A 27,730-nucleotide genomic window follows, 5' to 3' on the forward strand; every position below is an offset into this window, starting at 1 on the left:
GAAGTGTTAGCAGGGATGGAATTAAGACACACACACATACATGCACACACACACACACATACATACATGCACACACACACACACATAGATACATGCACACACACACACATATGTGCATGAGCAAATTCCAGAAATAGCTGTGCAATTCTGGAAACGTGTGTTAAGCATGTTTTTTTTTCAAGGTGAGAGGCCACACCCCCCGAACCTCGTCGTTACCGCCACATCACGTCACGACGTCGAGAAGGAGACGAGGAGAGCTTCTTTTTTTAAATGTATTTATTTAGCGAGCAGACAAACGACAAATGAAATTTCTTTATTTGCATCCGTGAAAGCTTTAATCCCAAACCGCTGCATAATGCAGAGCTCAACCTCACCGCCTCGAGTAATCAGAGTCAGTGAGGCGAGATGCTCGTAGCACGCACTCACACCAGCTCCGGTTTACACACACACACACACACTCACATGCATGCACAGACACATACACACACACACACATGCATGCACAGACACACAGACACACACACACACACACACATGCACAAACAGACACACACACACACATGCATGCACAGACACACACACACACACATGCATGCACAGACACACACACACACACATGCATGCACAGACACACACACACACATGCACAAACAGACAGACACACACCCACACGCACACAAAAACACACACAGACACACACACGCACACACAGATGCCCGTGCACATACAGATACACACACGCGCGCACAGACACACAGAGGAACACAGAGTGTATGTGCACGTGCAGGTGCACATACACACACGCACACACACACACACACACACACACACACACAGACACATAGATGCGCGCGCACATACAAAAACACATACATACATACACACACACACACACACACACACACACACACACAGAGATACAGCGATGCACACGCACATACAAAAACACATTCACACACGCACAAACAGACATACACACACAGAGATGTGCGCACGCACGCGCGCACACACACACAGCTAATAATACGCTCTCTTTGCGACATCGTAATGAAAAGCCACGGTCATAAAAAGTACCAAAATATTTTTATTGAAAAGTTATAAAACATATTTCTTTTAATAACTAAACAAACAGATAAAATAAGCAAGTTGTGTTTTATTTAAATAGAATAGTGTTCATAGTATCTCTTCTCTTCACATCGTACAGCCCGTGCCCCTTTAAGCGATGATGTAACCAGTGACAGATCAAGGTAATCTGACCCTAATAACCCAATTGCGTTGATGGGGCTGACGCTGCACTTTTCTCACACTGCACTAATGACCAACACACAAACACTGGAGGAATTACTTCAGTCGGTCGTCCTCGCAGGGGGACAAAGGGCAGATCTTAAGACGAACGGCGCGCAACACATTCCCATTTAACCGTCTTATGCGTGTAAAACATATTGCGATGCAAAAGAATAATGACAAACTGTCACTGCGGGACAGAAAACAGGTCCAGCATTGATCACGAGACTGTGTCTGTGGTTTTTAAAGGAGGTCAGTTCTGTTCGTCGATGGGTCTGCGGCAATAAGGGCAGCAGTTGTGCTGAAGCATCAGCAGCTCGTAATCCTCACTGTGGAACATCTGGGAGGAGAAACGGGCCAATCAGACGTGATCAGAAATCAATGGAAGCAGTGAAGGAGACGTGATGACCAACGAGGTTCCACGATGCTAAAACTAATTATTATGACCAGACATGTTGTGAAATCTGTGTGTAAACAGTAAAAAGTGATAAAATGTAGTATTTAAACTAACAATGAGGAGCCCAAAGCATACAGTAAACCTTTAATGACACATGAAAGAGAGACAATAGTTTGACTAAAAGAATAAACATTCATAAAGATGCCTGGATGTATGCCTGCTTGTATTTGGAGCCTTTTTCTTTTAAAAGCATATTAATTATTTATGAAACTCGGCATAAATGAACGTCATAAACACATGAATATAACACATTTACATGACTTATACTAAAATTTTGGGATTTTAAGGCCTGGAAATAACATTTTTTTTAAAATCCCATGACTTTTCTAGGTTTTCCATGACAGTAAAAACCCTGCTGTTTGTGTGTGTGTGTGTGTGTGTGTGTACGTGTGTGTGTGTGTGTCCTAGATGTGACTTTAAAGATGTGTACAGCATATTTCAGCACATATTTAGCTGTCCCCACTTAACTATTTTGGTTCACAGTGGAGCATTTCCCAGCAAAAAAAAAAGAAGATATATTTCGGTGACTTTTCAAGGTTTTCCATGACCATATGAACCCTGCATTGTGTGTGTGTGTGTGTGTCTTTTGTTGGATGCTGTACCTTGAAGCAGGTGGGGCACATGGTGATGCTCACATCGGGCAGCAGGGAGCGGAAGTATTCCCATTTGAGCGGCCTGGGCCAGCGCTTGATCAGGACGTCCCTCCTGCTCATGGAGCGCAGCGCCGAGCGGCTCACCTTGACGGGGACAAAGGTCGAGCCCCCTTGCTGTTCAGACACACACACAGACACATGGACACAGACTCATTACAGACCGCTGTCCTTTCACCCTCCCCATCTGGCGGAGTATTCGTCTCCTCCGGGTCGCCGTTACCTCGAAGATCATTTTGGCCGTGAACGGGTCTTCCTCGGCGTCACCCGTGCCCTCGCTCAGCCTCAAGGCCTGCAGCTCTGATCGGGGGCGTTAAGAACCAACGGCGCACACGTTTTAACGGGGCGCTGCATTCCTTTATGTGCTTTTCTGTGAGGATATATTTTCAAGACAAAAAAAAAGGGACTTATTCTAAAATGTTCAACAAAAAAAAAAGGCGATCAGTCGTGCCTCGTCAGTCACGTGGTGAGCTGTGGGAGGAGCCCAGCAGACCTCCGGTGCCCTTGAGTGTCTGTCGGCTAATGCAGGTTAATCCCCGCGCCAGGGCCGCCGCGGCTACGGCTCTCGGAGGGTTAGTGTCATTAAGATGAGACAGGAGAGCCTTCGCTAACCCTATTAGCTCGAGAGCCGAGATTGACTTAGCTCGCGACAAGCTTTGCCCCCGCCGGCACGGAATCGAGGCCAACGCGGACTAAACAGCTTCTTAGAGCTGTCACAAGGCGGAGGAGGCGAGTCACGTGCCTTTTCATTTCCAAGAGATGTGTGAGGGCAAGGGAAGCAGCCTCTCGGGGGCCAGCAGGGGCGGGGAGTGAATAATTCATACGACGCATGCGGGATCATCTGTTCGCCGCGTACGAACACACACGGGGACGCACACACACGCACACACGCAGTCTGCTCGATCAAAAAGGATACCGCCGTTGTCCATATCCTGCCAGCGCGCATCCCTCTGATCCGCCTGGGGCACTTCCAAGTCGATCAGAGCGACGGCCTCCTCGTCAATTATGCCCTCCTCCAGGTAGAACTGCACCAGAGGCAGCACCTCTGCACACACACACACACACACAGAGGGCGGGGGGAGACACGCTACGTTACAAAAGGGAGCTCCCTCCAGGCGAACACGCCAGTGTGCCACTGACCGTACGACGAGGCCGAGTAGATGAACGGCTGCCTGCAGTTGATGCACACGCTGCCCTGGTTGTTCAGCAGCGGGTTGCTGGTGGAGCAGCGGTAGCACATCATGCCCTCGATCAGGTCCTGCGGGAAACAACGGGGAAGTTAAAAACCTGCGCACACAAGTGTGTGTGTGTGTGTGTGTGTGTGTGTGTGTGAGTGGATTCACCTCGCTGTCGTGGAACGGCTTGGAGCGAATGGTGAGGCCGCCCAGCTCGATGGACTCCTGGAAGCGAGAGGGAACGTGCAGCTCCTGGAGTTTCTCGTAGGCGTACCGCGCCAGTTTGAACGCGCCCAGGCTCCGGCTCTGCTTGGCCAACGCGTACAAGGTGTTACTGGTGAGGAAAAGGTGAAGGGCGACGACGGTGTTTTCGGCCCGGGTCCCTCACTGGATTCCTTACCGCTCGCTCCCCTCGCACATCCCTTCATACTTCATGTTTAAATACACGCGTCACTTTCACATTACACTTGTTTAAAGTACTGTTGTCTGTGCACTTTATTTGCTCCTATTTCTCGCACTGTGTTTATCGACTGCTGTATGCAAGAGGAACAGCTGGAGCGGGACGCTGATTTATAGATGTACAATTACACTTTTGTGCATTTATAAATAGACACACCTGCATACTCCCTGAGTTCTACAGCTTAAAGAGAACAAGAGCCTTGCTGAGCCGGCAACATTAGCTCAATGCCTTGCAAGTGATACCTTGTCGTGTGTGTGTCTGTGCGAGTGTGGGCTTGTGTGTAGGCGTGTGCTCGTATTGTTGTGTCCGAGTTGAGGGAGCCGTTGCTTGTTTGTGTTTACGTGGAGACGCGCTGTTCAGAGAGCCGCGCTGAGAGCGGCAGTGACGGGTCAATGAGCTGCAGCTGCAGCCGCTCTATACGCTGGCGCTCCTCCATCACCGAGAAGCCAGCACCACTCCTCCGCTTTCCTCTGCACTCAGAGACTCTCCAGCTCCGCCCGCACTCTGCTCCCACGGCCTGGGACTCGTTTGACGAATGCGCGTCCTCCTCTTGTCGAAACTCGTCGGGGCGTCCGCTTTCCCCCGCGACACTGCGTTCTGGAGTCCAGCGCGCCGCGGCTCGGGCTTTAAAATCTCACTTTGAGGTTCCTGGAACACCTCACTTGCCTCCTCACACTCTGCCTCAACTGTGTGTGCGTGTGTGTGTGTGTGGCTTCATAGATTTTGTGTGTATTAGCTCAAATTAAAGCGCATTGTTTAATGTGTGTGTGTGTGTGTGTTTCCATATGCACAAAGTTCACTAATCACAGCATTTGTTGAGATAACGGAGAATGTGCCAATTTCTGACATTTCCTCCTCCTCCTCTTCCTCCTCCTCCTCATCATCACCCCTTTTCTTTCTCTCAGCGGCAGCGTGGCGTCAACTCTTCCGTTTTCTATCTTCATTTTCCCTCCCGACACATTATCATCACGGTCTCTGCTCTGATTTCAGATTGGCGTGTCATGAGAAAGAGCCCCCACACTACTTTCTTTAAAAAAAAACATTTGCTCGGTAAGGAGGACTACTTCCTCGAATTGGAAGGATACACTTTGGAAATGCCGGGCGGTATGTCCTTGGTGAGGTTGTTCAGAAGGAACCTGCAGATGTTGAAGAGCGTCTCTGGCATGTGGGAGCTGAAGGGCTCATCCTGGAGAGAGAAACAATTCAATATTAGTCTTTACTAAAAATCTGGGTGGTTTACAGCTTCATATTCTAAAAGCTCCGTGTATTTGCACCCGGACACGTTGAATATGTCGCTTTCTTAAGCGATAGTTAGCGAGCAGAAAGTCATAAAGACTTCTCAGTGACGGGAATACTAGTAGTAAGCGGGTCATAGGAGATTGGGATTCGAGTCCTGTGAGAAGCTTATATTTTACACTTTTCTATCATTATTATATTCAGTTTTCAGTCGCAGCTTTCTTGGGTTTAAGAAAAATATACATGTAGTCGGCTACATGTAGACTAATAAATATCTAAATATATCTAAACATACATCTAAGTCGGCTACATATACACATTGAGTAGCTGAAGGTGTGACTAGCACCTGGCTGCTGCTCTCTGCGCGCCGTCTACACACACCAGGGAAAAGATGAATTTGCAATGCAAGCGCAATCAGGAACGGCGGCACTTTGTCCCAAAAAAAAGTTGCTCACTCAAGTGGTTACAGCGCCTGCCTGGCAGCGTTAAGGTGAGATATAGAGGGTCGCTGCTCTGCTCTGCATCACGCCGATGCCTCCCCGCCGCCGAGGGGGGCGTGTGACCGACGCCCAGCTGGAGAGCTGGAACAACAGAGCCGACGACACTGACACAGGCCAGGCCCCCCGCTGAGTGCCCAGAACCAGAGACTGCTTGTTCGGTAAGTGGGTTAAGGGGCCCGGCGGCCTCGGAGAGCGCCGCCGGCGAAGCGGCCATCGTGATCAATCAAGCGGCTGATTACCACGTCGATAGGGATCGGGGGAGGTTTCAGGAAGTAAAAGCGTTTTGGGCGGGTGGTTAAAGGGCGTGCAGGGTTAGAGCGACTCCTCATGTGTGACGTCTGCTAAAAGGGTCTCAGAATGTTCAATCGGCCGTCTGAACCTGAACTTAATGTCCCCAACTCTCTTTTGTTGGCTTTACCCGACAAACACGGTGCATGTTATATTTGTCCTTTACACTCACCAACCCCCCCCCCCCCTTTTTTTTTTGGGATAGACATAATCTTGCGCAGCCAGACCTCCTCCTCGTCGGAGCCACACAGCGGTCTCAAGAAATGCGAGTACGAGAAGTTGATTAGAAAATGGGCAGAAACGCAGCGGGCTGTCAGCATACCTTCACGTAAAAAAATAAATAAATAAAAATCTAAATTTGGAACATGAATGTGTTCGTATCCAAAACAGAAACCTGAACCACAGAGCAGGTACCGGTTCCCAGGGCTTTTCCATCTGACAGCCAATCACAAGGCTGCCTCCTGATGTCTAACACACACACACACACACACACACACACACACACACACACACACACACACACACACACACACACACACACACACACACACACACACACACACACACACTTCTCTGGTCTGGCTAAGAAAGATTAGGGCTGACAAAGTGCGGCGCTCTCACCGTGTAGCGCTGAATGGAGCGGTAGACGTGGTAGAGCTCAGCGAGATGCTGGAAACGCTCAAACTTCTTCAGCATTTCGTCCCGCTGGTCTTCGCTCTCTGCCTCGGACACAAAAGGAGGCGAAACAATAAATGCATTACAGTGAAAATAACAAAAACAAAGCAGTGAAAGACGACGGGGTCTCACCTCTGGCGATGTCCAGACACTGCATGGACAGCATCCAGTAGTAGTAACCCGCATCGTTGAACCTGTTCTCCACCACTGCATTGTGGGTAAGCTGCTCCAGGACTTTAACGGCTTCGTTCTGTCGCCCTGCCTTGTGAAACGCTGCAGAGTGCAAGAAGAAGAAGAAGAAGAAGAAGAAGAAGTAGGAGAAGAAGAAGAAGAAGTAGAAGAAGAAGAAGTAGTAGTAGTAGTAGTAGTAGTAGAAGAAGAAGAAGAAGAAGAAGAAGAAGAAGAAGAAGAAGAAGAAGAAGAAGAAGAAGAAGAAGAAGAAGAAGAAGAAGAAGGAGGAGGAGGAGGAGGAGGAGGAGGAGGAGGAGGAGGAGGAGGAGGAGAAGAAGAAGAAGAAGAAGAAGAAGAAGTGGTGATTGATGGATAGTTTATGACGTGCCCCTTGAGGCTAAAGCTGACAATCTAAAACATCTTTTCCTCGTTGATTTATTTCTGGAGGGGACGCCTTCGCTGCCAAGTTGTCATTGTTGTGGTGTTTTTTTGCACTTTCCAGATGTTACTTCACAAGCACACGCTCTTTGAGGAGGAAGTGCTCTTTTACTGGGAAACAGAAGGGAAAAAACAACCTACTATGTGTATATTATACGTCTATTCTATTCTATTAATACTATCAAACACAATAGCAATCATGCGCGCTTGTGAAAGTGGAGGTCGCGATACAAAATACTTGAAAGAAGCACGTCTGATGCACACGACGAGAGCACATCTGGAAAGAATCACTGGAGATTAGCTGTGTTTTCTGATACAATCGGATTCTTTTACCACCGAATTTTACTGTATCCACACACACACACACACACACACACGCGCGCGCACACATGTACACACATGCACACGTATACACACAGACTACATGCAATTTACACTCCATTGGTTAAAAGACCAAGCTTTTTCCTGCGTAATAACAAACATAAGTCTTTTCCAAACTGGGTCTTTTTCCAAAACTCCTGGATATCAAACATGAAGGCTCTGTGACTGTAAAGCCCTAACAAGCTTCAGGTTCCCATCGGAGGGTAATGAGAGGCAGCTTTAGGGAGGCGACCCCACCAGTGACCCCCCCTGCACCCCCCCCCCCCCCCCCCCACACACACACACACACCCCACCGCTCTTGCAACCACAGTGGGGGTCAGGACATACGAGTGGCAAATATTTATCAGTCTACCTAAACGGGATTAAAAAAAAAACGCATTCAGCTGCTGTTGGTTAATGTGAGGAAGTAACCCCCCCCCCCTCACAGAAACACCCCAAAAACACAAGCTGACAAAAAAAAACGTGTCGGGCCTATAAACAGAAGGCAGGTCAATCGTGTTCGCAATGCAGACGCACGCTTTGCAAAATAGTCTGCTTTTCTTTTTTTTTTGCGTTGACTTTTCTGAGACAGGACGCAGTTCTGCAAAAATATTGAAAAATATGTGAATGAATGAAACTTCAAACTATCTTCAAACTTTCAGACATCTGTAATGAGAAAGTAAGGAGTCAGCCTTGAGGTGATTATCAAAAGAATGCAGCAGGGCCAATAAAATATCTCGACGAAGCCCCTTAGCTTCGGCCCGCCCAGAATATATATATATATATATATATATATATATATATATATATATATATATATATATATATATATATTCCACCTACATAAGTTGTTATTGAGACGTAGCAGCGTCGTGGACCGGAGACAGGCTGGAATCTCGAGACTCAATTACAGTTAATCTAGTAACACAATACTGCGTCACTAAAATACACACAATCAGCAAAACGCATGACCAGAAGCAACACAATCAGGTCCAGTTCAGTCACGAGTTCATGGTGGAGACGCGGCAGAGGAAGATTACGCGGAAGAGGAAACATGCCTGCCGAGATCATAATTATAAATCTATGAGCTGATTATAACTACGGTTACAGTCGGTAATCATCATCAGAGCCGCTTGTAGCGCTGGTGATTAGAGGCGCGCGGGCGTGTCATTGGGTTAAAACAGGCAGCTCGGCGCCGCTCTGTTCCGCTCGGCTCCAGCAGAGAGGGTCGCGTTTGACGCCGTGAAGACGGGAGAAGAGGAAACACAAGGGAAGACGTGTCCAGAGCCGGCCGGACTCCGTCACTTCCAGGCGTAAACATTTGCTGTCGGCCTTTAATGCTACAACACACTATATAGTTCCTAATTTATGTTGTTTAGTTTTTTATTATGAATGTATGCTCTATTTTTGTTTACTTTTAACTGTTTTTGGACTTACTTCATCACATCACAGTCAAGAGAAACACAATTTCAAGTCTTCTGTATGTGTGCAAAAATGAAAGAAGTGACAAATAAAACTGACTTTTTGACTTTTGAGGATCCCCAATACAGCGGCTCTCAGATTTTTGTCCCTTATATTTTTAGATATATGAACATTAAACATACATTTTAAAAATAACGTTTGTCTGACATTAATAAACTACAGAAAAAAAAGAAAAAAAAAAATATATATATATATATATATATATATATATATATATATATATATATATATATATATATATATATATATATATACATATACATATACATACAATCACCCCGACACCCCTTTAATTATCTTTTACAGGTACATTTGCATGTGCATCTTCATGAACACACACACCCTGCGGGTAAAAATATATATTTAAAATTACCATAAATTAAAAAATGCTTTAAAAAAAGTTATTTAATGAATATTTAATAATACAAGTGTAAGTTCCTTAACCGGAATTGTATATATTGTATATTAAATCAGACCCTGATGTCACAGTGCTGTGTATTACATTGTTTTTTCAACAAAAAAAAGCTTCGCGCTGGTTAAAAAAAGAAGTTCCACAGAGGAACGTCACTGAAAGAAGCTCGGGGTCCGCGGCACTAAAAGGAGGTGGAAGTGTGAACCTGCAGGTCGATGCAAACTCACCTTTCTGCGCCTCCTCAAAGCGGTCGTTTTCCGCCAACCACTGGGCATACGGCACGAAGACGTCGTTTTTGAACTGCGGGTGCTTCTCCACCAGTGAGAAGGCCTGAGGGACGGAGGGCGAGAGCGAAGAAGAAGAGTTTGTGAAGCGCTATTTTGTGACAAAGTCGACCTTAATGCACAGAACAGGGTTCATACACATGTGGACCAATGGGCGTCCATGACTTTAAGCCAAATGTTCAAGACTTTAAACCAAATTTCCATGACCAAACATTGTGTGAAATCTGTGTGTAAACAGTAAAAAGTGATAAAATGTAGTATTTAAAGCAACAATGAGGATTCCAAAGCATACAGTAAACCTTAAATGACACAAATGAATGAGAGACAATAGTTTGACTAAAAGAATAAACATTCATAAAGACGCCTGTTTGTACGCCTGCTTATAGTTTAAGCCCTTTTCTTTTAAAAGCATATTAATCATTTCAAACTGGGCGTAAATGAACGTCATAAATGTGTGAATATAACAACATGTACATGACTTTTACGACACTTTTGGGATTTTATTTTTTTTCAAGGACTTTTGCAGGCCTGGAAATCACCATTTTTAGATTCCCACGAGCGTAAGAACCCCGATACAAAGACCGCAGCGTCTGCACCGCCGTGAGAAAACCTCCACTGACGTGCGAGGCGTCACCGCATTACTCCAGAGAAACACTCGCTACCTCCGGCCCGAAACATCGCAACACAAGCGTTATTAATGAGGCCAATTCACGAGCTGAATTGATTTCACGCTCAATTACAACTGCGACTGCGGCCTCTCGCGCTTTTTTCTGCTGTTGAGTGACAGGATGTAAAGAGCTGTTGAAGTGCGCTGCGGACACACATTGGCCGGTCGCAGAGACTGATTAATCCCAATGTCATGTGGCGACACCTGAGCCGGGGAACACACAGCAGTCATACCGTACAGTAAAAGAGAGAGTGTAGTGTGTGTGTGTGTGTGTGTCCCAGGCCTGTGAGCCCAAAGCCATTTAAAGAAGCACTTTGAGCAGCCTCCATATGGCCCTCGCTGTAGCTCGGCCTCGTCTCGGTGTCCACCTCTCCTCCAGCGAGGCCCGTAAAGACAGACTCTCACCCTCTTCCTCCCCCCGTCTCTTTCGTTGTTCCTTTTTCCTCTCTCTCTCTCCCTCCCTCTCTCTCTCACCCAGAAAGCCGTCCTCAGACACTACAGCAGAAAGCATGTGATCCGTGATTTGATGTTCTGTTTTTTGGCTCTTCTGTCTCAGCATGCAAATCGCCAATGTGCATCTCCGTAACGCCTTTAACTCGATTTAAGACCGCAGATGGATTAAATAAAAGCTATATTTTCTTCTTGTCTGAGAAGCATGATCCGCCCTGATGGGGGGAATTTGATTGGAAGCAGAATGGAGCCTTTAAGCCGATGCTCTTCCAGTGCGATGGAGCGCTTTTTCTGTGTGTGTGTTTGTGTGTGTGCGTGTGCTTCTCACTCAGTAATCGTCGTGTGGGCATGGATTCAGAGAAAACCAAAAGCTGGATGATTAGCTCCGCAGTGCGAGCGAGCATGTGTGTGGTGGTAAGTTTGTCAGCGCAGGAAATCGGGCAGATGTATTCTTATTGTTTGCATTCAGCCGCGGTTAGTTCAAGCAGAGACAATACGCGCTTTCTGGCCGTGAACGTGGAGTGGTTCACGATCTGGGTGCATTCCATACGTATAAGCCGCGACAAGCGGAGCAGGTGTGCGGCGCTAAGTGTGTCCGACCTCTTCCCAGTGCCAGGTTTCCACGTGGAGCCGGGCGAGGGCCTGCAGGTCGCCCATCTTGGCGTAAGTCTCCGAGGCGTAGCCGTGGTGCTTCAGCCGCTTGAAGTGGAGCGCGCACTTGGCCAGCGGTTCTCGCTCAGCCTTGTCCAACTTCCGGGCGATGTCGATCAGCCTGGGCGAGAGCGGGGGGGGGGTGGGGGGAGGGATGAGAGAGAGAGAGAGGGCAGAAAAATGACGAGTCGGGGTCACCGGGCTGAATCACAGTCGGGTCAAAGCTGCTGTGTTTATAGAGCCGACCCGCGAGGAGCACGAGCTGCGTGCAGAAGGAATCATCGGGGAGTTCTGATACGACCTCCAGACCACCGGCTTATCAGTCGGCTTTTTCAACTCCCACATTCCCACCGTGCATGCGCGGGTGGAAGCTAATAGCGATGTAATAATTCCCTACACACTTGTCTTATCTACCATAGCTGTCACTCAGCACATTGAATATACCTTCAACTGATCCTCAGAGAGACACGCGATATTTACTTTTGGTGCCTCGTGCTACCACGACGCAACACAGAGCGCAAGTTAAGGAAGTTAATGATCCCCATCGGAGAAGTTAAGTGGATATTCTGCAGAATATCTATGGATACGCAGACGTTTTTTTCCATCCAAAACTAAGCACAAGATGGCTCCTGTTTTTCTCATGAAGTCCATTCTCTGCGGTTTAAGGTTTTCCACATCTGCTGCATACTGGGACCGTGACGGATGTTCAAACTGGTTGTGATGTCACAGCAAAACGTGGAACAATTCTCCCCCTTTCCTGCAGGTGAATGCAGCCTTCCAGCCTACGAAACAAAACATGCAAATACAACTTTCTGCATGTGAGGCTGAATAAGTAACAATAAGCAAGACATGTTTTTGGAGTTGGGAGGAATGTTGCGCTGGCTGAAGCCTCTCGGGTGTGCAGATGAATCGGATTCAACCTTGAAGTTCGGGGGTTTGAATCTACATCTGGGTTTTAAACGCGGCCCTTTTGCTTTGTCGTCCCCAGCTTTTAGAGATTTTTTAAATCCTAACAATGGTTCCCCCCCAGCTGGTTTTTCTGGTATTGATTTTGAAGTTCTGTTATTCGTGTACGAGGCGCTACGTGGCCTTGTGCCTTGCGCTTTTAGTTTGATTTCAGCTTTCAGAACAGCCTTTTGAGAGGAGCGGTGTACATTTAGATTTTTTTAACAAACAAAAAAACTATTTATTCTGTTTGGCCTTCTGGAAAGTTATATATTATGATGATCAATTCATTCAGTGTTGTATTATTTCTATTGATCTATTTCTCCTTAACTATATTTGGCGTGCATCAGCCTCTTTTTCTCTCTATTTTCACCCGGTCCACCATTTGTAAAGCACTTTGAATTGCATTTGATTTGTTTCAAAGGTAAATAACTAGAACTTGATTGATTGAAACTCGCCTCGTTCCCTTTGTTCCACTAATGTAAAGAGTATGTAATGTCTAAATTCACATTCAGGCATTTTAGAGTGAAAAATGTGAACATTTCCAAATCATATCAACTTCTTTTGTTCAGATATGGACGAGAGGAAGAAGTATTTTGTCTATTTGAAGACTTGGTAACATCATGCACGCAAATCAAAAAAAGGCTGTTTGGAAAAGGTGAAACAGGAACAACGTCATCTCCTGTGAAAGGACTGATAGAGCGTCTCATCCGGCGACACCTACATGTCTGACCAGCCGTGTTCGCCGATGATGTCGATGGCTTTCTGATGCTCTCCCGCCGCCAGGTACATCTCCGCCGCCGCCCGGGGCTCCTTGCTGCTCTTGGCCCAGTCCGCCTGCTTGGTCATCAGGATGCGGGAGCTCTTCGGGTCCGTCGCTCCGACGAAATCCTGCGAGAAAGAAGCACGCAGCCTTGTCACACGGTTACAAACTGCATTAGCATACCAAACCGGGCAACTGGGGGGTCCCCATGAACACGGGCTACAAAGAGAGGAATGTGACGCGGAATTAGACATCTCCCAATCCTTTAAATTGTGTTTAGGCTGCTGAATAATACTTTTTTTTAAAAATGTAAACTTAATTATCTCCGCAACCACAAGGTTTATTAACTTCATTTGAAGTTCTACAATACTGTAACCCTCCTGAGAATATGCTTATGTTTTAAAAAACAAATAAACTGTTAAATACTTAACTTAGTGAACTGGCTGCAGCGACTGTTACGTTTCACTAAACTCGTGATAAAGTTGCATTTCACTAACCAACACATCCACGTAACCGTGAGGCTTGTGGGAATCTAACAAAGCAACCCGTGTCCTTATAAACCCCCTATTTCTACACTGCAAAGTCATGATATAAAATTCATACGACGACTTGAACACAAGGAAAAGATGTAAAGATGAAAAGATTGATATGGGTTAGCTTAACAATTCAAAACAACATCGTGGGCCTGTCTTCTCAATGACATCGTAGGCTAGTCCCTTTTATTCCATTTTTTAAAGTGTCAGACTAAAGATGGGAGGACGAGCGTAACGATATCCGACACCAGGCAACACGAGGAGTCCAGTTCAGACAGCCGGGAGGACCGTGTGGGTCAAGGCCGAGACGGGAGGAAGAGAGTAACACAAACAGCGGGGCGGCTGGCCCTCCGGTGTCCGTCCTACCTAAAACAAACAGCCTGCAGGACCAGATGGCCTCACAGCCACATAAATATACAACAGCCACATCAAACACACACGCGATCTGATACCCGCGCGCACACACAAATATACACGAGCGAGTCATAGCGGTGTCATCCGCTCCAGCAGCGCGAATGTGAAGCTTGACGATCAAAGCGTCCCCGCCATCCCCCCGCCCACACACACACACACACACACACACACACACACACGTAAGCGCAATAAAGCACGAACATGCCTCAACTCCAACCGACCTCCTCATCAAAGTGATCCCGTAAAAAGCAGACACTCTCCTTGATTTTCTCCTTTTGTGCTCCATTTCCAACTAACTATGTGTGTAAGTTACCCATGTGAAGTACACGGCTATGTCTGTGGAAGCACGGTGTGTGTGTGTGTGTGTGTGTGTGTGTGTGTGTGTGTGTGTGTGTGTGTGTGTGTATGTGTGTGTGTGTGTGTGTCTACGCACTGATCAGATGATATATGTGGAGGTTCCAGTGATATACGAGGAGATGAAAGACAGACGGTAAAGGGGAGGGGCCGTTTGAACACAGCGCCGGGCCCCAACTTGGCATAACTGTGCACGATGAGGAAAAACATATGTCCTACACCCCTAAAACATGCAGCGCTTTCCAGATCGTTGTGTCCGGATTGATACAAACGTATGCTTTACACAAGTGTGTGTTTTTTTTTGTCAATCGGAGATTGGATCACCTTGGCGTACTCGAACATGCGCAGGTCCGTGTACATGCTCAGGGCTCTGGATTCGTGGCCGGAGCGTTTGTAGAGCTTGGCTGCCTCGTGGAATTTCCCCTGGTAGGCATAGACGTCTGCCAGGAACAGCTCGTTGTCGTTCTCGCCCCGCTTCTTCCTCTCCTGCAAATCAGTCAACGCAAACACTGGCATGTGTGCGGAGATAAACACGCATGCATGCACACTTTTTTTTTTAAACAGAGGGCACTAAAGTTTTGGCTTGCAGGATGCAATCAGCATCCCCTCTGAGCGCACACGAGACTCTTACAGAACAAGTAAAATGTTTATATCATACGATAAATATTTATTTCATATGACTGAACAAACAGGAGGACAGCTCCCCTTTTCAAAAGAGAGAATGGCAGAAACTTTCTCCAGGCACAAGCTGAAAAAAAAGTCTTCGCTTTGCCCTGTGTGCATATTTTTGAGGAGAGAGTGTGTGTGTGTCTGTGTGTGTGTTTGTGTGTGTCCTGGTTCCTCCTCAAGTGGTTTTTAAGTGTAGCTCAAGGTCAAAGCCTTGCAAATAAAACGTAAAACGGCCATTAATAATTGTGATTGATCCAGCATCCTGCTCGCCTCGTCTAAACTCGATGATGTCGACTCCGGTTGCAAAGATCCTCGTAAAAAATAGCTTCAGGTGAACTTGGCTTTGCACAATATTTAAGCATTACCTCGATGCTATTGATGAGCTCCAGGTAGCGCAGGTCTCTGATTCTAATGAAGGCCTGCAGATTGGGAAGACAAGAGATTAATGAGAGGATGTTTCCTGTTTTCTTTTTGCAACACCAGCTTCATCAAAATCCGGCCTTAAAGATTTTATTTTTTTATGTGAGCATTTTTGTTTAAAATTCGTCTTCCGGAGAGTTTGCAGAGGACGTGGAGTCTCAGAGTGAGGCTCAAAGCAAAGTACCGTCGCCACATTTAGAGGTAGTTACTGCTATTTGTATGCTTTTACGATTCTGTGAAGATAAAAGCAGATGAAATGAGTCGGTCGATGACACTGAATGTTGATTATGTGTGTGTGTGTGTGTGTGTGTGTGTCTGTGTGTGTGACTGGCCTTCTTGGCGGTATCAAAATCCAGCCCCTCCAGGGCATCTGTGGCTAAATCCCTCCAGTCGCTGTCGGTCACGCCAAGACAGGCGATCTGGTAGGCCTCCTTATACATCTTCCTCTCCAGGTACTGGTACATGGGCGCCGACTGAGCAGAGCAACAACGCATTACAGACGCCAGCAAACTAAACAACAGCCACATTTAAAACAAAATACCCGTAGCAATCCATGCAAGTCATATCTGTCTTCGTAGCACAAACCAAACACTAAAGACCAGGACGACGCGCTTACCTGAGGCACCTCCACCGCCGACATGGAATAGACGTGGAGGCAGAAGATCTTGGAGCCGTTGTAGCCGACCATGAAGCCCTGCATCTTCTGCTGGTGAACGGGAAAGTTGCTGGCCTTGATGTTGAGGTAGCCGTTGCCGGAGAAGCACAGCATGTCCTCACACTGGGTGTTCCAGGCCACGCTGTTGGCGTTGGGCTCCTGCAGGGCGAGCCAACGAGAGGAGGCAGGTGAGGGAGGGATGCGGGGGAGGCGGTGACACGAGGTCCAGAGGTGACAGGAGTACATGAGTACATGAGTACATGAGTACGGGTACCGCCGGCCCGCTGACCTGAAAGAGCAGCTCCTTGCTGTTGATGTCGTAGACCAGGAGGGTGTTGTGCTCGTCCACCACAGCCAGCTTGTTGCGGGAGGCGCTCATGTCCAGGCAGCGCACCGAGGTCGACAGCTTCAGCAGCGTGATGGGGAACAGGTTGTCGACGAAGATCTTCAGGATCTGCGGAACGACAAAACGGGTCCGAACGGAGGATCAGAACTAATGCTCGTAGTGGTAAAATGGAAAACCTTCCTTCGAGAGGAAAGACCTTCCTTTTATGTTCACATTGGGAGCCGTGGCCGCGTGAGCGCGGGTGTCATTGCTAAGGTTACCTAATGTGCGGCTGCATTTTTCCCTGGAGATACTCACGGCGCCATTCTTTAAGCCCACTAACAGGCCCTCTCTGCCTGGCGGGCCACCGATGACTTTGATGTAGCGAATTAGAGACTCCATCACCCATTCTTTTTCCTTGACACTGGTGAAGGACAGGCACTGAAGCCTCTTCTCCTGCGGGAGCAGAGCGGGAAAGGTGAGACCACAATTACATTTTACCGCACGGAAAAAACACCGACCGGTTCAGTAGGACGAAATGATCCCGGGTTTCTCTTTGTGAATATTGCACACAGTCTGTTAATCACGCCCTGAACCTTATTCAAACACACAGTAATGCCTCACAGTTGTTTTTTTCTTCCTGCACATTGTTCTTTAAAGCGTGGCTCGGCGGCGGCAGACAGCAACGCCATACAAAGATAAACAATGATTCGATTTGACACAGCCAGTACAGGCACGGCCCATTTATATGCTCTAACAGCTGTCTGAGGCATGAAACACAGGCTACGCCTGTTCGAGAGAGATCTGAAGCACCCCTCTGTCACACACAGACAGATTTTTAAAAAGGAAATAACCTCTGTGTTACGGCTGCTCCTCCTCCCTACCAGCCTCTGTCAAACACATAGAGACAAGAAGCAGAGAGGAACCCCAAGAGACACCCGCCGGTTCAGCCCGACTGTGGTTCTTCCCCTTCACTCGGCTGTCTGGCTTCATCCAGTTTGAAGGCGGTTGAGAGCGGGGAGAGGGACGGAGCGCTGCGAGGGCACACGCACAGCTGGAGCCTTTTGCAAACTAGGCAGAAACATCTGGGAGGACGAGCGATTCCTGTGATATTATCATTCTTCACTCGGGCTGTTTGGTCTGGTGTTGGATGGCTACGCGCTGACTCACTCTGCTTCCATCCCTTTAATAGTTTTCAAATGTCGCTCCGGCCTCTTGCGCAATCTTTGCACGTGTTGCATTACAGTCCTTTACAAAATAACCAGAGTGTCATCTCAGGTCAGCAGGATTTAGTCTGGGAAGCACAACTGGAGGAGAATTTGTTTGTCTGACTGCGTGAGGAAAAACTCAAAACGCACAAAACCGGCTCCAGAAGAAGCAAGCGAGACGTTTCACGTAATCACATTTGAAATGAGTGTTTTGAATGGTTTGTTTTTCCTGAGACACAAAGCACCCGCAGCTACGCGGCCTCTGACCTGACACAGGATGATGTGCTGGGAACAGACCACCAGCAGGTTGCATTCAAACTTCCTGCAGATCTTCTCCTTGACCCGGTAGTGCATGTCGGAGGAGTCGTCCGAGTACAGCTCGTAGATGAGGATCTTCTCGGGCAGCTGGATGGCGAGGCGGTTTCTGTAGATGGCGATCTTCTTCACCAGCTCGCGGCACTTTATCCTCACTGGGGAAGGAGAGGCTGGACGTTTTAGATGTTATCATCTTCGACAAAAGCATCCTGTTGAATGAGTTTCGTCGCGCTCGTGCCCTCTCTTTATTCAGCATGCGTTAAAAAAATGTACAATAATAACCAGCTGACATCTGAAAATGTGACGTTTGAAATGAGATATCCAGCATTTCTTTAAACATATTAATGAATGAATATTGATAGGACAGATGTGGTTGATATGAAACATGTAATATATTAAAGTTGATATGTTAACAGCTCAGAAAATACGCTATAATAACACGCTCAAAGACACACATTATTAATGACAACAGGTCCTCCATTACGAACTCAATATCCTGCAGCTAAAGCAAAATAGCACCTTTTTGTTCCGTGATGAGGTGCTGCACAATGACATCAGTCATGCTGTCTCTGTAAGCATAGCGGTCCTTGTAGAGGCCGTGAACTGTACTGAAGATAAGTTGGTAGCAGGCGATGGTCCCGTCCTGGCAGCCCAACACCTAGATAAGAGATAACAATGCAGCAGTACATCCTATTAACACCTCTAAGAAAAGACTGGAAGAGTGGGAAAATGTTCCTGTTGCTAAAGCATCTCCACGATGGAGCTGAGAGAATCTGCCAGCAGCCAATTCTCTCCTGTATGCCCCATCACTTTGGGCTAAATATAGTGAATGGAGAGAAGAAGAAAAAATGAAGGTGCTAAGGTGTTACTGTTAAATAAAATGACTTGCGCGTGCGTCTGTGTCGCAAAATCACATCAAGAAAACGTATCAAACGCTGGCCGACACTCTGAATGGAAAAGGTCTGAGCTTTATCAGTGTTTTTGCATGACCGTTTATCACTCTCACATGCACTGCTATTTAATATTTAAGGGCGGGGATCATTTCTCCAGATGTTATAGCTTCACGAGCGAGCGGACCCACCACAAAGTTGGAGTCGGGCTTAACCCGGCACGTCCACACCCAGGCGGCCTGCTCTCCGATGGTGCCGAGCCGCACGCCGTCTTTGGTGTAGAGGGACGCCTGTTTATCGGAGCCCCCCATGACGATGTACTCGCCCTTGGAGAAGTAGCTGACGCAACAAGGGTCGTAGGTCAGAGGCCTGTCTTTTCCAATCTGAGAGAGACAAAGAGAGACGCAAACATTAAACGAAGAATAAAAGTATCATCTCTCGTATTTATTACCCGGGGGTCCGGGGCCAACGCCTCCCACTGTCTGGGCGGACGCGCATCAAAGCCCAGACTACATCCAGCCTCCACCCTTTGTGTGTTTGATGAAAAGATAGACATAAAAAAAAAAAAAGGATTTTTTTCTTCTCCGGTTTAAACAGCCTCTATTGTATTGATGTTCAAAGACAATGTGCACGACGTATCAGTGCCTCTTTAACTCTGTGCGTCTGTTTCTCCTCAGTCTGGGAAGAAGAAGAGGAAAGAAAAAAGAAGCTGGCTGACTATCAGTTATGTTCTTTCATTGCGAACAATTCCTGGTGTTGTAATGAAAACAGAATGTCCACTTAAATAAATAGGCCAATGACAACATATGAGCCAACGGCAGAGTAATGAACAGTGCATACTTGTCTGTAATTACGGTAATGCCCACAGGGAATTCAGGAGGAGGGAGGGACAGTGAGGGGGCCATTATGGCATAGCAGGACCATGTTATGGTTTCAATAGAGCCTGACAGTCTTATTAAGACAGGAAATGCAGGTCTTAAACTCAGTTAAGTGTTCCCAATACCATACATTTTAGTTTGGGCAGATACACAGAGGAAGTATTGTTGCTGTAGCATGTGACGGCACATACAGTGAGCTTTCAGAATGACGTCCTTTGGTATTTTCCATGCACGGTAATGAGCCTATATTTAGTCATTTAAATAGCAGAGGAGAAATACATTTGTTTTGTTAGACCATTTCAGCACAATACTGTGTGTATATATTATGTGTGCTTGCCAAGTCGTCATGTTGGTTGTATTTAAGCATACTATGTGATGATTTTGGGGATACAGGATTTATAGTACGTAGACCCGTGGGTGTTCACCTGCTTTCCACTGAGCTGATAAAAGGACAGCTTCTGACCCCAGTCTGCCACAGCCAGAATGTCATTGTGCTCATCCCTGTGAAAATACAACAGAAAAAAACACTTTAGGCATAAGCACTCCTGTCAACACACGGCACTATCGGAGCTTTGGTTGTTTAGCTAATGATGACGGTGTGAATAAAAGCAGAGGTGCCGGGCCTCAACTGGGAGTCGATTGGTCGAGCCCTTTCCCCTGATGACAACTGAAAGACTTTATCTTTTTGCCATGTTTGTATGCTGATTTTTTAAATTTGCTTATCATGACTTCTGCATTTGTCTTTATCATTGTCATTTACAGTCGGCCTCGGTATCTGTCCATGCAGGCCGGTCCATGAGTGACGCATTAAATCCCCTAAAGCTGCAGAACAGACACTCTTCACTGGCTGACCTCTAGCTCTGACCTCCCTGTTATATTTCGAAGAGAGATTTGAAATCTCAATGGGTCCATCCTTGTTAAATAGAACTGTTAACTAAATCTATCTGGTGCATTGTCTCTCATCAATGCCCTCTTTGACCTCCCTTCCTGTGTGCTCTTTTCCTCTCCATTAACCTGTTCAGCAGTCCTCTGTCATGGCTACAGCTGTGCTCCTGGCTTCGACTGTAGGGGGCATCAAAGTCCATGGACAGCGGCTTCAAGGTGTCATAAGCTTCTCCCTTACAGAAACGCCAACGCTCCCTGGGTGACCGCTGCCACCTGCTGGCCCCACACAAGCTATTCACTTAGATATCAACGTACTCTCAAGAGCACAGCATTTCTTAGAATTGTGGCGACGTGGAAAACACTTATGTGTTTGCGTTTGTGGGATTAAAGTAAATTAATTGATGACGATAAGGAGCAAATGTGTTTTTGTTGTTTTTTAGCTTTAATTGTACCCTGCAATAAGGAATTAAGACTAACTTGGAGGGGTTCCAGGCTATGGACCAGATGGGAGAAGTGGAGCCTCCCTGGCGCTCGATCTTGACCTTCTCCTCTCCGTTCTTGTTGCGAATGCTCACCACGCCGTTCATCATGCCGAGGGCGAGGTACTGTCCGTCGTTTGTCCACCTTCAAATCAAATGAAAAAGCTTCAGCATTAAAAATGTGTCGCATTAAAAGTGTAGCAATGTGACACACTGCGAGCCTCACTTACCCACAGCATGTGATTTTGCTGCTCACTTTATGTTTTGTTACGGAGTTCTTCTCCGGGGACCAGAGACCTAAGAATGTATGAAAAAAAAAGATACTCAAATATCCATGCCGACAGTTTTTAAATACTCATAGGTGTATAGTTTATTACGCATGCGTGCGATATGGCCTTAAACTTACCAAAGTCCCCAGAAGAACAAGAGGCGAGTTGGTGAGTGACAGGGTTGTAGGCAATGCACTGGATAGAGTCATTGTGACTACACATAAACAAATGAAAAGGAAAGAAAAAAAAGAAATGGCGTAACCGTAACACACACTGCAAAGGATGCATTTATACTTGAGTGATGCACTTACGTATATCTCAAAATACCCTCCAGTTTAGAAGTCCAGATGATGATGCTTTTGTCAGCTGACCCCGAGGCAAACCTCTTACCTGCAGAAGAATGGAGTTAGTATGATAACAATGACGACTGATAGAGGACAATGTAGTGTATAGATGTAAAGCCACTCGAGCACCATCTTTAGCGTAGGCCACACAGTACACTGTGTCTTTGTGTCCTTTCAAAGGCTGGATAATCGCTCCATCTGCTACGTCGTAAACCTGCAACCAAAAGACCATACATTAAATAATATTAAATATGCACACATGCATTCTCTAGATTTATGCATCTTGGCCAAGTAAACCTGGAAAGCCTTACCAGGACACGGAGCCCTGCAGCAATGATGAGTTGTGTGCCATCTGGCTTGAAGGCAAGGTCATAAACACTGCAACAACAACACAAATGATAGATTTGTTTCGCTGAAAAGGTTTTTCAATTAATTGATAAGTGAATTCACGACCTTCCACTTATCGTTATAGTCATATACTGAGGGAAAATGAAAAATACTCAAGCTTCTAAAATTAGAGGATTTGTTGCTTTGCTCATTATCTTTAATAATTATGAACTGAATATCTTTAATCTAGACGTCTTATCTGACCAAATAACAAATCAATTTAGCTCTAGGATATATAGAGGGGTCGTTTTGTATTATTGTATTTTTTTTTTGTCTTTTACGGACACATTTTTTTTTTTTTAAAGTACAGATCAATGAATAATGAAAATGAATGGAGAAGTGTATTGTTGACCTTGAACACACCAGTCTGGCAAAACAGAAATCAAATCACAAGAAATCTTTTTTCTTTTATGTGAAATTATCTTGAGGGTTACTTAATTGATAATAATTTGGGATAGGAATATAAAAGCATTATGCTGCTGCCTCCATCTTCTCAGTTATATTGTATACTAGATTGTATACAGGTTTTACTCATTGTATTGTTGGCGATAACTGAATAAAACCCTACTACTACTACTACTACTACTACTACTACTACTACTACTACAAGGTCCACTTGTTTTGTATGTGAAGATGTTTTCCTTGTGCAGCAAACTGCACAAACTGCATAAAAATTGCACAAACTGCATTTTGTTGTGTTGCATATTAACAATAAATCATCCTTGAGTTAATTGTGGCAACAACAGCTGCTCCACATTACAGTCACGGCCCAATAAAGGTGTATTCATAAAGCACACAGAACTATGCGCGTTAATAAAGACATCTGCTACCTTGGGGTCCAGGTGGATGATCTATAAGGAGGACAGTTTACCGTAAACGAGAACTAACTGACGGAGCTCGCTTTACGTTGACGTTAGCTTGAACGTAACGTTGTATCGTAACAAACATGACACGCGACACCGTTGGTTGAGAAAATACATTTTGCACGACAAAATAGAATAACAATAGGCAGCAATAATCATAAACCAGCTTTAGTATCCGTTATTTAAACGGGAAAGTTGAAGCCGGCGGACGCTAACATCACTAGTTTACATAGCAACCGCCGTTGCTAACCACCGAGCGTTACGTCCCCAGCAACAAAACCCGGGTTGACGGACGTAAAACGCAAACGGCGAGACTCTCACCATTGTTCCCGGATTGTTTCCTTCCACGCTAGAACGGCTCTCATCTCCACCGTTTAGGTTTGTTTCGTGTCAACAGGTTGTTGTCGCTCGCTCGCTTTTTTCATACTAAGCTCCGTTTTTTTTCGTGCTTTCGTCCTCACTGCGCAGACTCGGATCTGCTCGCTACTTCCGGTAGCGGACTGAGTCGACTGGCTCGAGTGTTGACATCAGAACGCATCCGGGAAGACAACACAGAGCACGCACATGAGTCTGTGGTCTGCTCTGTGAGGAGAGGAGGAGGACGAGGTTAGTCAACTGTTTTATGTTGATGATCGTGTCAACATCTGTAAAGTTATATCCATTGTATTCATTATGTTTAGAAACTGCTTACTTTATTTGGTATGCATTGTGTGTTTTAGCTGTAATATGGATATGGATGTCCTTCATGTGTCTAACACAACAACAATGTACATTTTGAATGTGGAGAACCAGGAATGGCTGCAGATGTGGGTGGAAGGAAGAAAAAAAGTCAGCTCGAAATGCACACGAGCTGCGACACCGAGCTGGAAACCAGCGACACAAAAAACAACCAAAGTCCCAAATGTGAAGACGACTCACGCGGTACTTCCACGTTGCCCCGTGGCTGGATCAGAGAGGTTAGGCAGCGGAAAGCGGGCAAAACAGCGGGCAAAATGGACATCTACATCACAAGGTGACTCATTGTTCTCTTGTGATCATGACTCAGTGCTTCGCAGAACCAGTTAGACCATTGTCTGATTGATTTCTTTCTCTCTCCCTCTCTATTGTGTAAAGTCCCCAAGGGCAGAAGTTCCGCTCAAGAGCATCCTTGCTTGCTTTCCTCCTGAAAGATGGAGAAGGGAGCTTAGACATAAAGCAATTTGACTTTACTGCATCCAAGGACGACGTCGTCGTCGTCGCCGCCGCTTCACGGTTAGTCGCCTCCAAAGGGGGACGGAGGACGAGGAAGAAAAGACGCGCGGGCGGACAGCAAGCGACAACGGATCCCCCTCCGAGTAAATCTAAGAGAGCCTCTTCCTGCCTCCGAAGTGCCGCTGAAGACGGAGAAGCGAAGAGCTGCACGGCAGCTGCATCGTCGACCACAGAGGATGATGTCAGACTGCAGGAATCTCCTCAGAGGGCGGGTCAGCCGAGCGAGAAGCCGCTCAGACCGGATCCTTCCAGTAAACAACGACACACTCCCGCCGCGCGCGAAGACGAGGAGGCCGACCCGAGGCCTTCCGCTGTGCCGACGCTGAACGTGGAACCCGCCACTGAGAGCGAGGGCGAGGATGAGGACGAGGGAGGCGGAGATGAGAACAGCGGCAAAGGCGACTGCGAGCCGAATTGTGAGCTGGAGGCCGACAGTCGTCGGTATGAGGAGGCGGCGGTGCCGGACATCGCTGGTGGGAGCTGCACACCTGTGGGCGATTCCCAGAATAGTAAGTAGTTAGTTTTTTACTTCATTTCATAGAGTACCCATAGTTTTGCAGCAGGATCAGGGTTCTAGTGCACTTCATCATGCCCACCAATATGATTTGTAACAAGCAGAATGTTCTTTAAAGGCAGATACATACTTCCAATAGTTACTTAACTTCAGATTTGACCCCAAAAATGTCTGCATTGCATTTGAAAAACCATAAAGTATCTGCAATATTCACCCGCCGTGCCACTTCTCATTCATTTCCACTTTGTTTCGAAGGTGTTTGGGTTCATGCACATACATATTTTACTTTACTCATTTAGAATTCTGCTCCGTGGCAGTGTTTTTTTTATTGTGTGTTAAATAATGCATGTTTAAAATGAGATTCTAAATCTAGACTTTGTGTGTGTGAGAGGCACCCACAGCAGTTTTATTTCATACGCAATTTCATTCGGAATATTGGCAATATTAAATCCAACACCTCAGCAGAAACTATATGCAAAAAGTAAATCAAACATTACATCGGGAAATTCACTTCCTGGACACACATATATATGACGATATACATTTCATAAGAAATGTGTGTTTTAAAAAAAAGACATATAGATACAACTGTTTTCTGTCTGCTTAGAGTGCAAGAGCCTGGAAGACAAACGGAAAACCAGCCCTTATTTCAGCAGGAAGCTCAGCAGAGAGGGTAAGGTTCAAATGTCTGTTTAAAAACAAGAAGCAAAAAAGAAAAGCTGTATTAGTACGTGATACATAAATCATACCTCAACATAAAGCAGATGTGTCTGCGCACAGGCCCGAGCCCACCCAAGAGGAAGGCCTTCAGGAAGTGGACGCCTCCCCGCTCGCCCTACAACCTCGTACAGGAAACCCTTTTCCACGACCCCTGGAAGCTCCTGGTGGCCACCATTTTTCTGAACAAGACCAGCGGTAAGCGAAAGGTCCGACATTACACACAATGCATTGCGACGGCGTTGAACCGGACGGCGCTCAGTGTGTTTTGTTCCAACGATGCAGGCAAGATGGCCATACCGGTGCTGTGGCGGTTCTTCGAGCGCTACCCGTCTCCACAGGTGACCCGCGAGGCCGACTGGAAGCCGCTGTCCGACCTCATGAAGCCCCTCGGCCTGTACGAGCTCCGAGCCAAAACACTCATACGCTTCTCAGGTGAACGTGCTCATCTTCACTTTGAGTATTCAATGTGGCCACTGCAGATTTGTATGGTTTTAATCTAATAAAAAACTCACAATCCTCTTTTTTTTGTAGATGAATATTTAGCCAAAGAGTGGCGGTACCCCATCGAGCTGCACGGGATCGGCAAGTACGGCAACGACTCCTACAGGATCTTCTGCGTGGGCGAGTGGAGAGAGGTGAACATTTGTTTTTGTTTTTTTGTTTTTTTTTTGGAACGTCCACGATTGCTGACGTCCCGCCATATTTTAACGTGACGTTTTTTTGTTTTGTTTTTTACATTAAAAAGGTGAAGCCCGAAGATCACATGTTAAACAAATACCACGCCTGGCTGTGGGAGAACAAGGAAGCGCTTGGAATCTGAAACAAGGGCGCACGAGGAACTGCATGGAAGATTTGCACATCATGTAAAATACACATTTGCATCATGCATGATGAAGTTGATATGGCAAACCTGAATCCCTTTAAAGAAAAATAATTATGCAGCAATTCTTCTTCCTTTTAAACTGTTTTTATGTGTACTGTGAAATAAAAAAAGTTTTAAAGTGGTTTCAAAGTTGAAATGACGCACCAGTGGATTATTCGGTCCGTCTTCCGACCGCTCATCTCGTGTCTTTTGCGTAACGGAAGATCCGCAGACGTCTTCTGACCGTATTTGGTTCGTCCATTGTCTCAGGCTGCCGACACCTGACCTCAAACGCCACACAACAGCTTTCTTTTTGACGAGGAGGCCGCGGTGGGGGTGTTAAAAACCCGATTCCCAAGGCAACTGTTGCCACTGCCACACAAAAAAAACACTAAGTGAATGCACAGTCACGCCACAGTTTAATCTCTAACTAGTGCCCGGCACAGTTATTTGCTGTATTTACATCTGCAGCTGTGTTGTGATTGAACTAGACGTCTTAATTGCAATTTTAAAAGAGAGGCATAATTCAAATAGTGCTGGATTTGACACTTTGGAGAGTTTTAATTCCACCAAGACTTCTCAGAGGAAACGGCTCGACCTTCAAGATGAGACTACGTAAGAAAACTATGTTTTTTTGTTTATTTTAAAGTTCCTCGTGTGTTAAACATGTGCAGTGATGCTGATCACCTCAATCCTCGTCACCACAGCGGCCATCTCTGTCGCCGCCACACCAGTGTGCGTTCCTCGCGAAGCGCTTCCTGTCCGGCAGAGTCGCTGCCTGCTGGTCGCCCCCGTGACATTCCCCAGCATCGCAGACTCTGCCCGGCTGTGGACAAGCTGTCAGGTAAGCAGAGATTAGTTTTTTTTTCACACTGCATCCATCACCCGACTGCCCTATTGCGTAAGATGGGAGATTGTGTTTTATTTGAGGTCAGAAAAAAAGAAAATACTCCCATAAATCTGCTCTCTAGAATATCCCAAGACTGAACCCTTTACATCCACCTCTGGTCCATAAACGCATCGTCAGTCTGGAGACGCCTGCTGTTCACCACCACAACCACCAGAGGTCGCTGACGATGCAGAGGAGAGAGTACCACAGGTTGGGGACGTCTCACGGACAGCTTGCTGGCTTCATCATGAAAGTCC

At 46.4% G+C, this 27,730-nt stretch overlaps 2 protein-coding genes and 1 long non-coding RNA gene across 7 annotated transcripts; 2 read left to right on the forward strand and 1 right to left on the reverse strand.

The window, feature by feature from the left end:
• Positions 1–1,066: 1,066 nt before the first annotated feature.
• Positions 1,067–23,761, reverse strand: ift122 (intraflagellar transport 122 homolog (Chlamydomonas)). Of its 4 annotated transcripts, none has more exons than XM_068597095.1 (30): positions 23,559–23,761; positions 22,299–22,365; positions 22,117–22,201; positions 21,955–22,033; positions 21,781–21,857; positions 21,605–21,671; positions 21,373–21,519; positions 21,025–21,168; positions 20,436–20,511; positions 19,324–19,515; positions 18,762–18,900; positions 18,195–18,397; positions 17,038–17,175; positions 16,684–16,848; positions 16,356–16,553; positions 16,072–16,212; positions 15,685–15,738; positions 14,975–15,136; positions 13,311–13,477; positions 11,591–11,762; positions 9,817–9,919; positions 6,858–6,998; positions 6,672–6,769; positions 5,112–5,212; positions 3,735–3,900; positions 3,532–3,649; positions 3,308–3,436; positions 2,615–2,691; positions 2,344–2,508; positions 1,067–1,624 (listed from the first exon to the last, which is right to left on the reverse strand). In XM_068597095.1, the coding sequence occupies exons 1-30, from the start codon at positions 23,600–23,602 to the stop codon at positions 1,538–1,540; spliced, it is 3,702 nt and encodes a 1,233-aa protein (XP_068453196.1). In that variant the 5' UTR covers positions 23,603–23,761; the 3' UTR covers positions 1,067–1,537. The 4 variants fall into 4 exon arrangements, with proteins under 4 accessions (XP_068453196.1, XP_068453195.1, XP_068453198.1 ...); XM_068597094.1 differs by having other exon boundaries at positions 21,025–21,171; positions 23,559–23,760; XM_068597097.1 differs by lacking the exon at positions 23,559–23,761 and adding an exon at positions 23,205–23,225 and having other exon boundaries at positions 21,025–21,171.
• mbd4 (methyl-CpG binding domain protein 4) lies at positions 23,452–26,721 on the forward strand. 2 transcript variants are annotated; one of them, XM_068597099.1, is made up of 8 exons: positions 23,452–23,843; positions 24,030–24,249; positions 24,351–24,997; positions 25,610–25,675; positions 25,783–25,917; positions 26,005–26,154; positions 26,254–26,357; positions 26,468–26,721. In XM_068597099.1, exons 2-8 carry the CDS (start codon positions 24,032–24,034, stop codon positions 26,540–26,542), a joined length of 1,395 nt encoding a protein of 464 aa, XP_068453200.1. In that variant the 5' UTR covers positions 23,452–23,843; positions 24,030–24,031; the 3' UTR covers positions 26,543–26,721. The 2 variants fall into 2 exon arrangements, with proteins under 2 accessions (XP_068453200.1, XP_068453199.1); XM_068597098.1 differs by having other exon boundaries at positions 23,455–23,843; positions 24,024–24,249.
• A 349-nt stretch (positions 26,722–27,070) lies between these two features.
• On the forward strand, positions 27,071–27,730 carry LOC137801068 (uncharacterized). Its single transcript, XR_011079683.1, has 3 exons — positions 27,071–27,199; positions 27,292–27,428; positions 27,556–27,730. It is a non-coding gene; the product is annotated as an uncharacterized lncRNA (long non-coding RNA).

The sequence above is a fragment of the Clinocottus analis genome, unplaced genomic scaffold (assembly GCF_023055335.1).
Source record: "Clinocottus analis isolate CAN_PGR_092001 unplaced genomic scaffold, fCliAna1.0.p SCAF_4, whole genome shotgun sequence".
Taxonomy (NCBI): Eukaryota; Metazoa; Chordata; class Actinopteri; order Perciformes; family Cottidae; genus Clinocottus; species Clinocottus analis.

Excerpts from the sequence above, each read along its gene's own strand:
- ift122 (XM_068597094.1), bottom strand. The coding sequence starts at position 23,602 with ATGAGAGCCGTTCTAGCGTGGAAGGAAACAATCCGGGAACAATG. Across the intron at positions 16,849-17,037 it reads TGGGCTTAAAGAATGGCGCC|ATCCTGAAGATCTTCGTCGA; the intron begins GTGAGTATCTCC and ends GTCGTTCCGCAG. Across the intron at positions 3,437-3,531 it reads CTACTCGGCCTCGTCGTACG|AGGTGCTGCCTCTGGTGCAG; the intron begins GTCAGTGGCACA and ends GTGTGTGTGCAG.
- mbd4 (XM_068597099.1), top strand. The coding sequence starts at position 24,032 with ATGGCTGCAGATGTGGGTGGAAGGAAGAAAAAAAGTCAGCTCGAAATG. Across the intron at positions 24,998-25,609 it reads TGTGGGCGATTCCCAGAATA|AGTGCAAGAGCCTGGAAGAC; the intron begins GTAAGTAGTTAG and ends CTGTCTGCTTAG. Across the intron at positions 26,155-26,253 it reads AACACTCATACGCTTCTCAG|ATGAATATTTAGCCAAAGAG; the intron begins GTGAACGTGCTC and ends TTTTTTTTGTAG.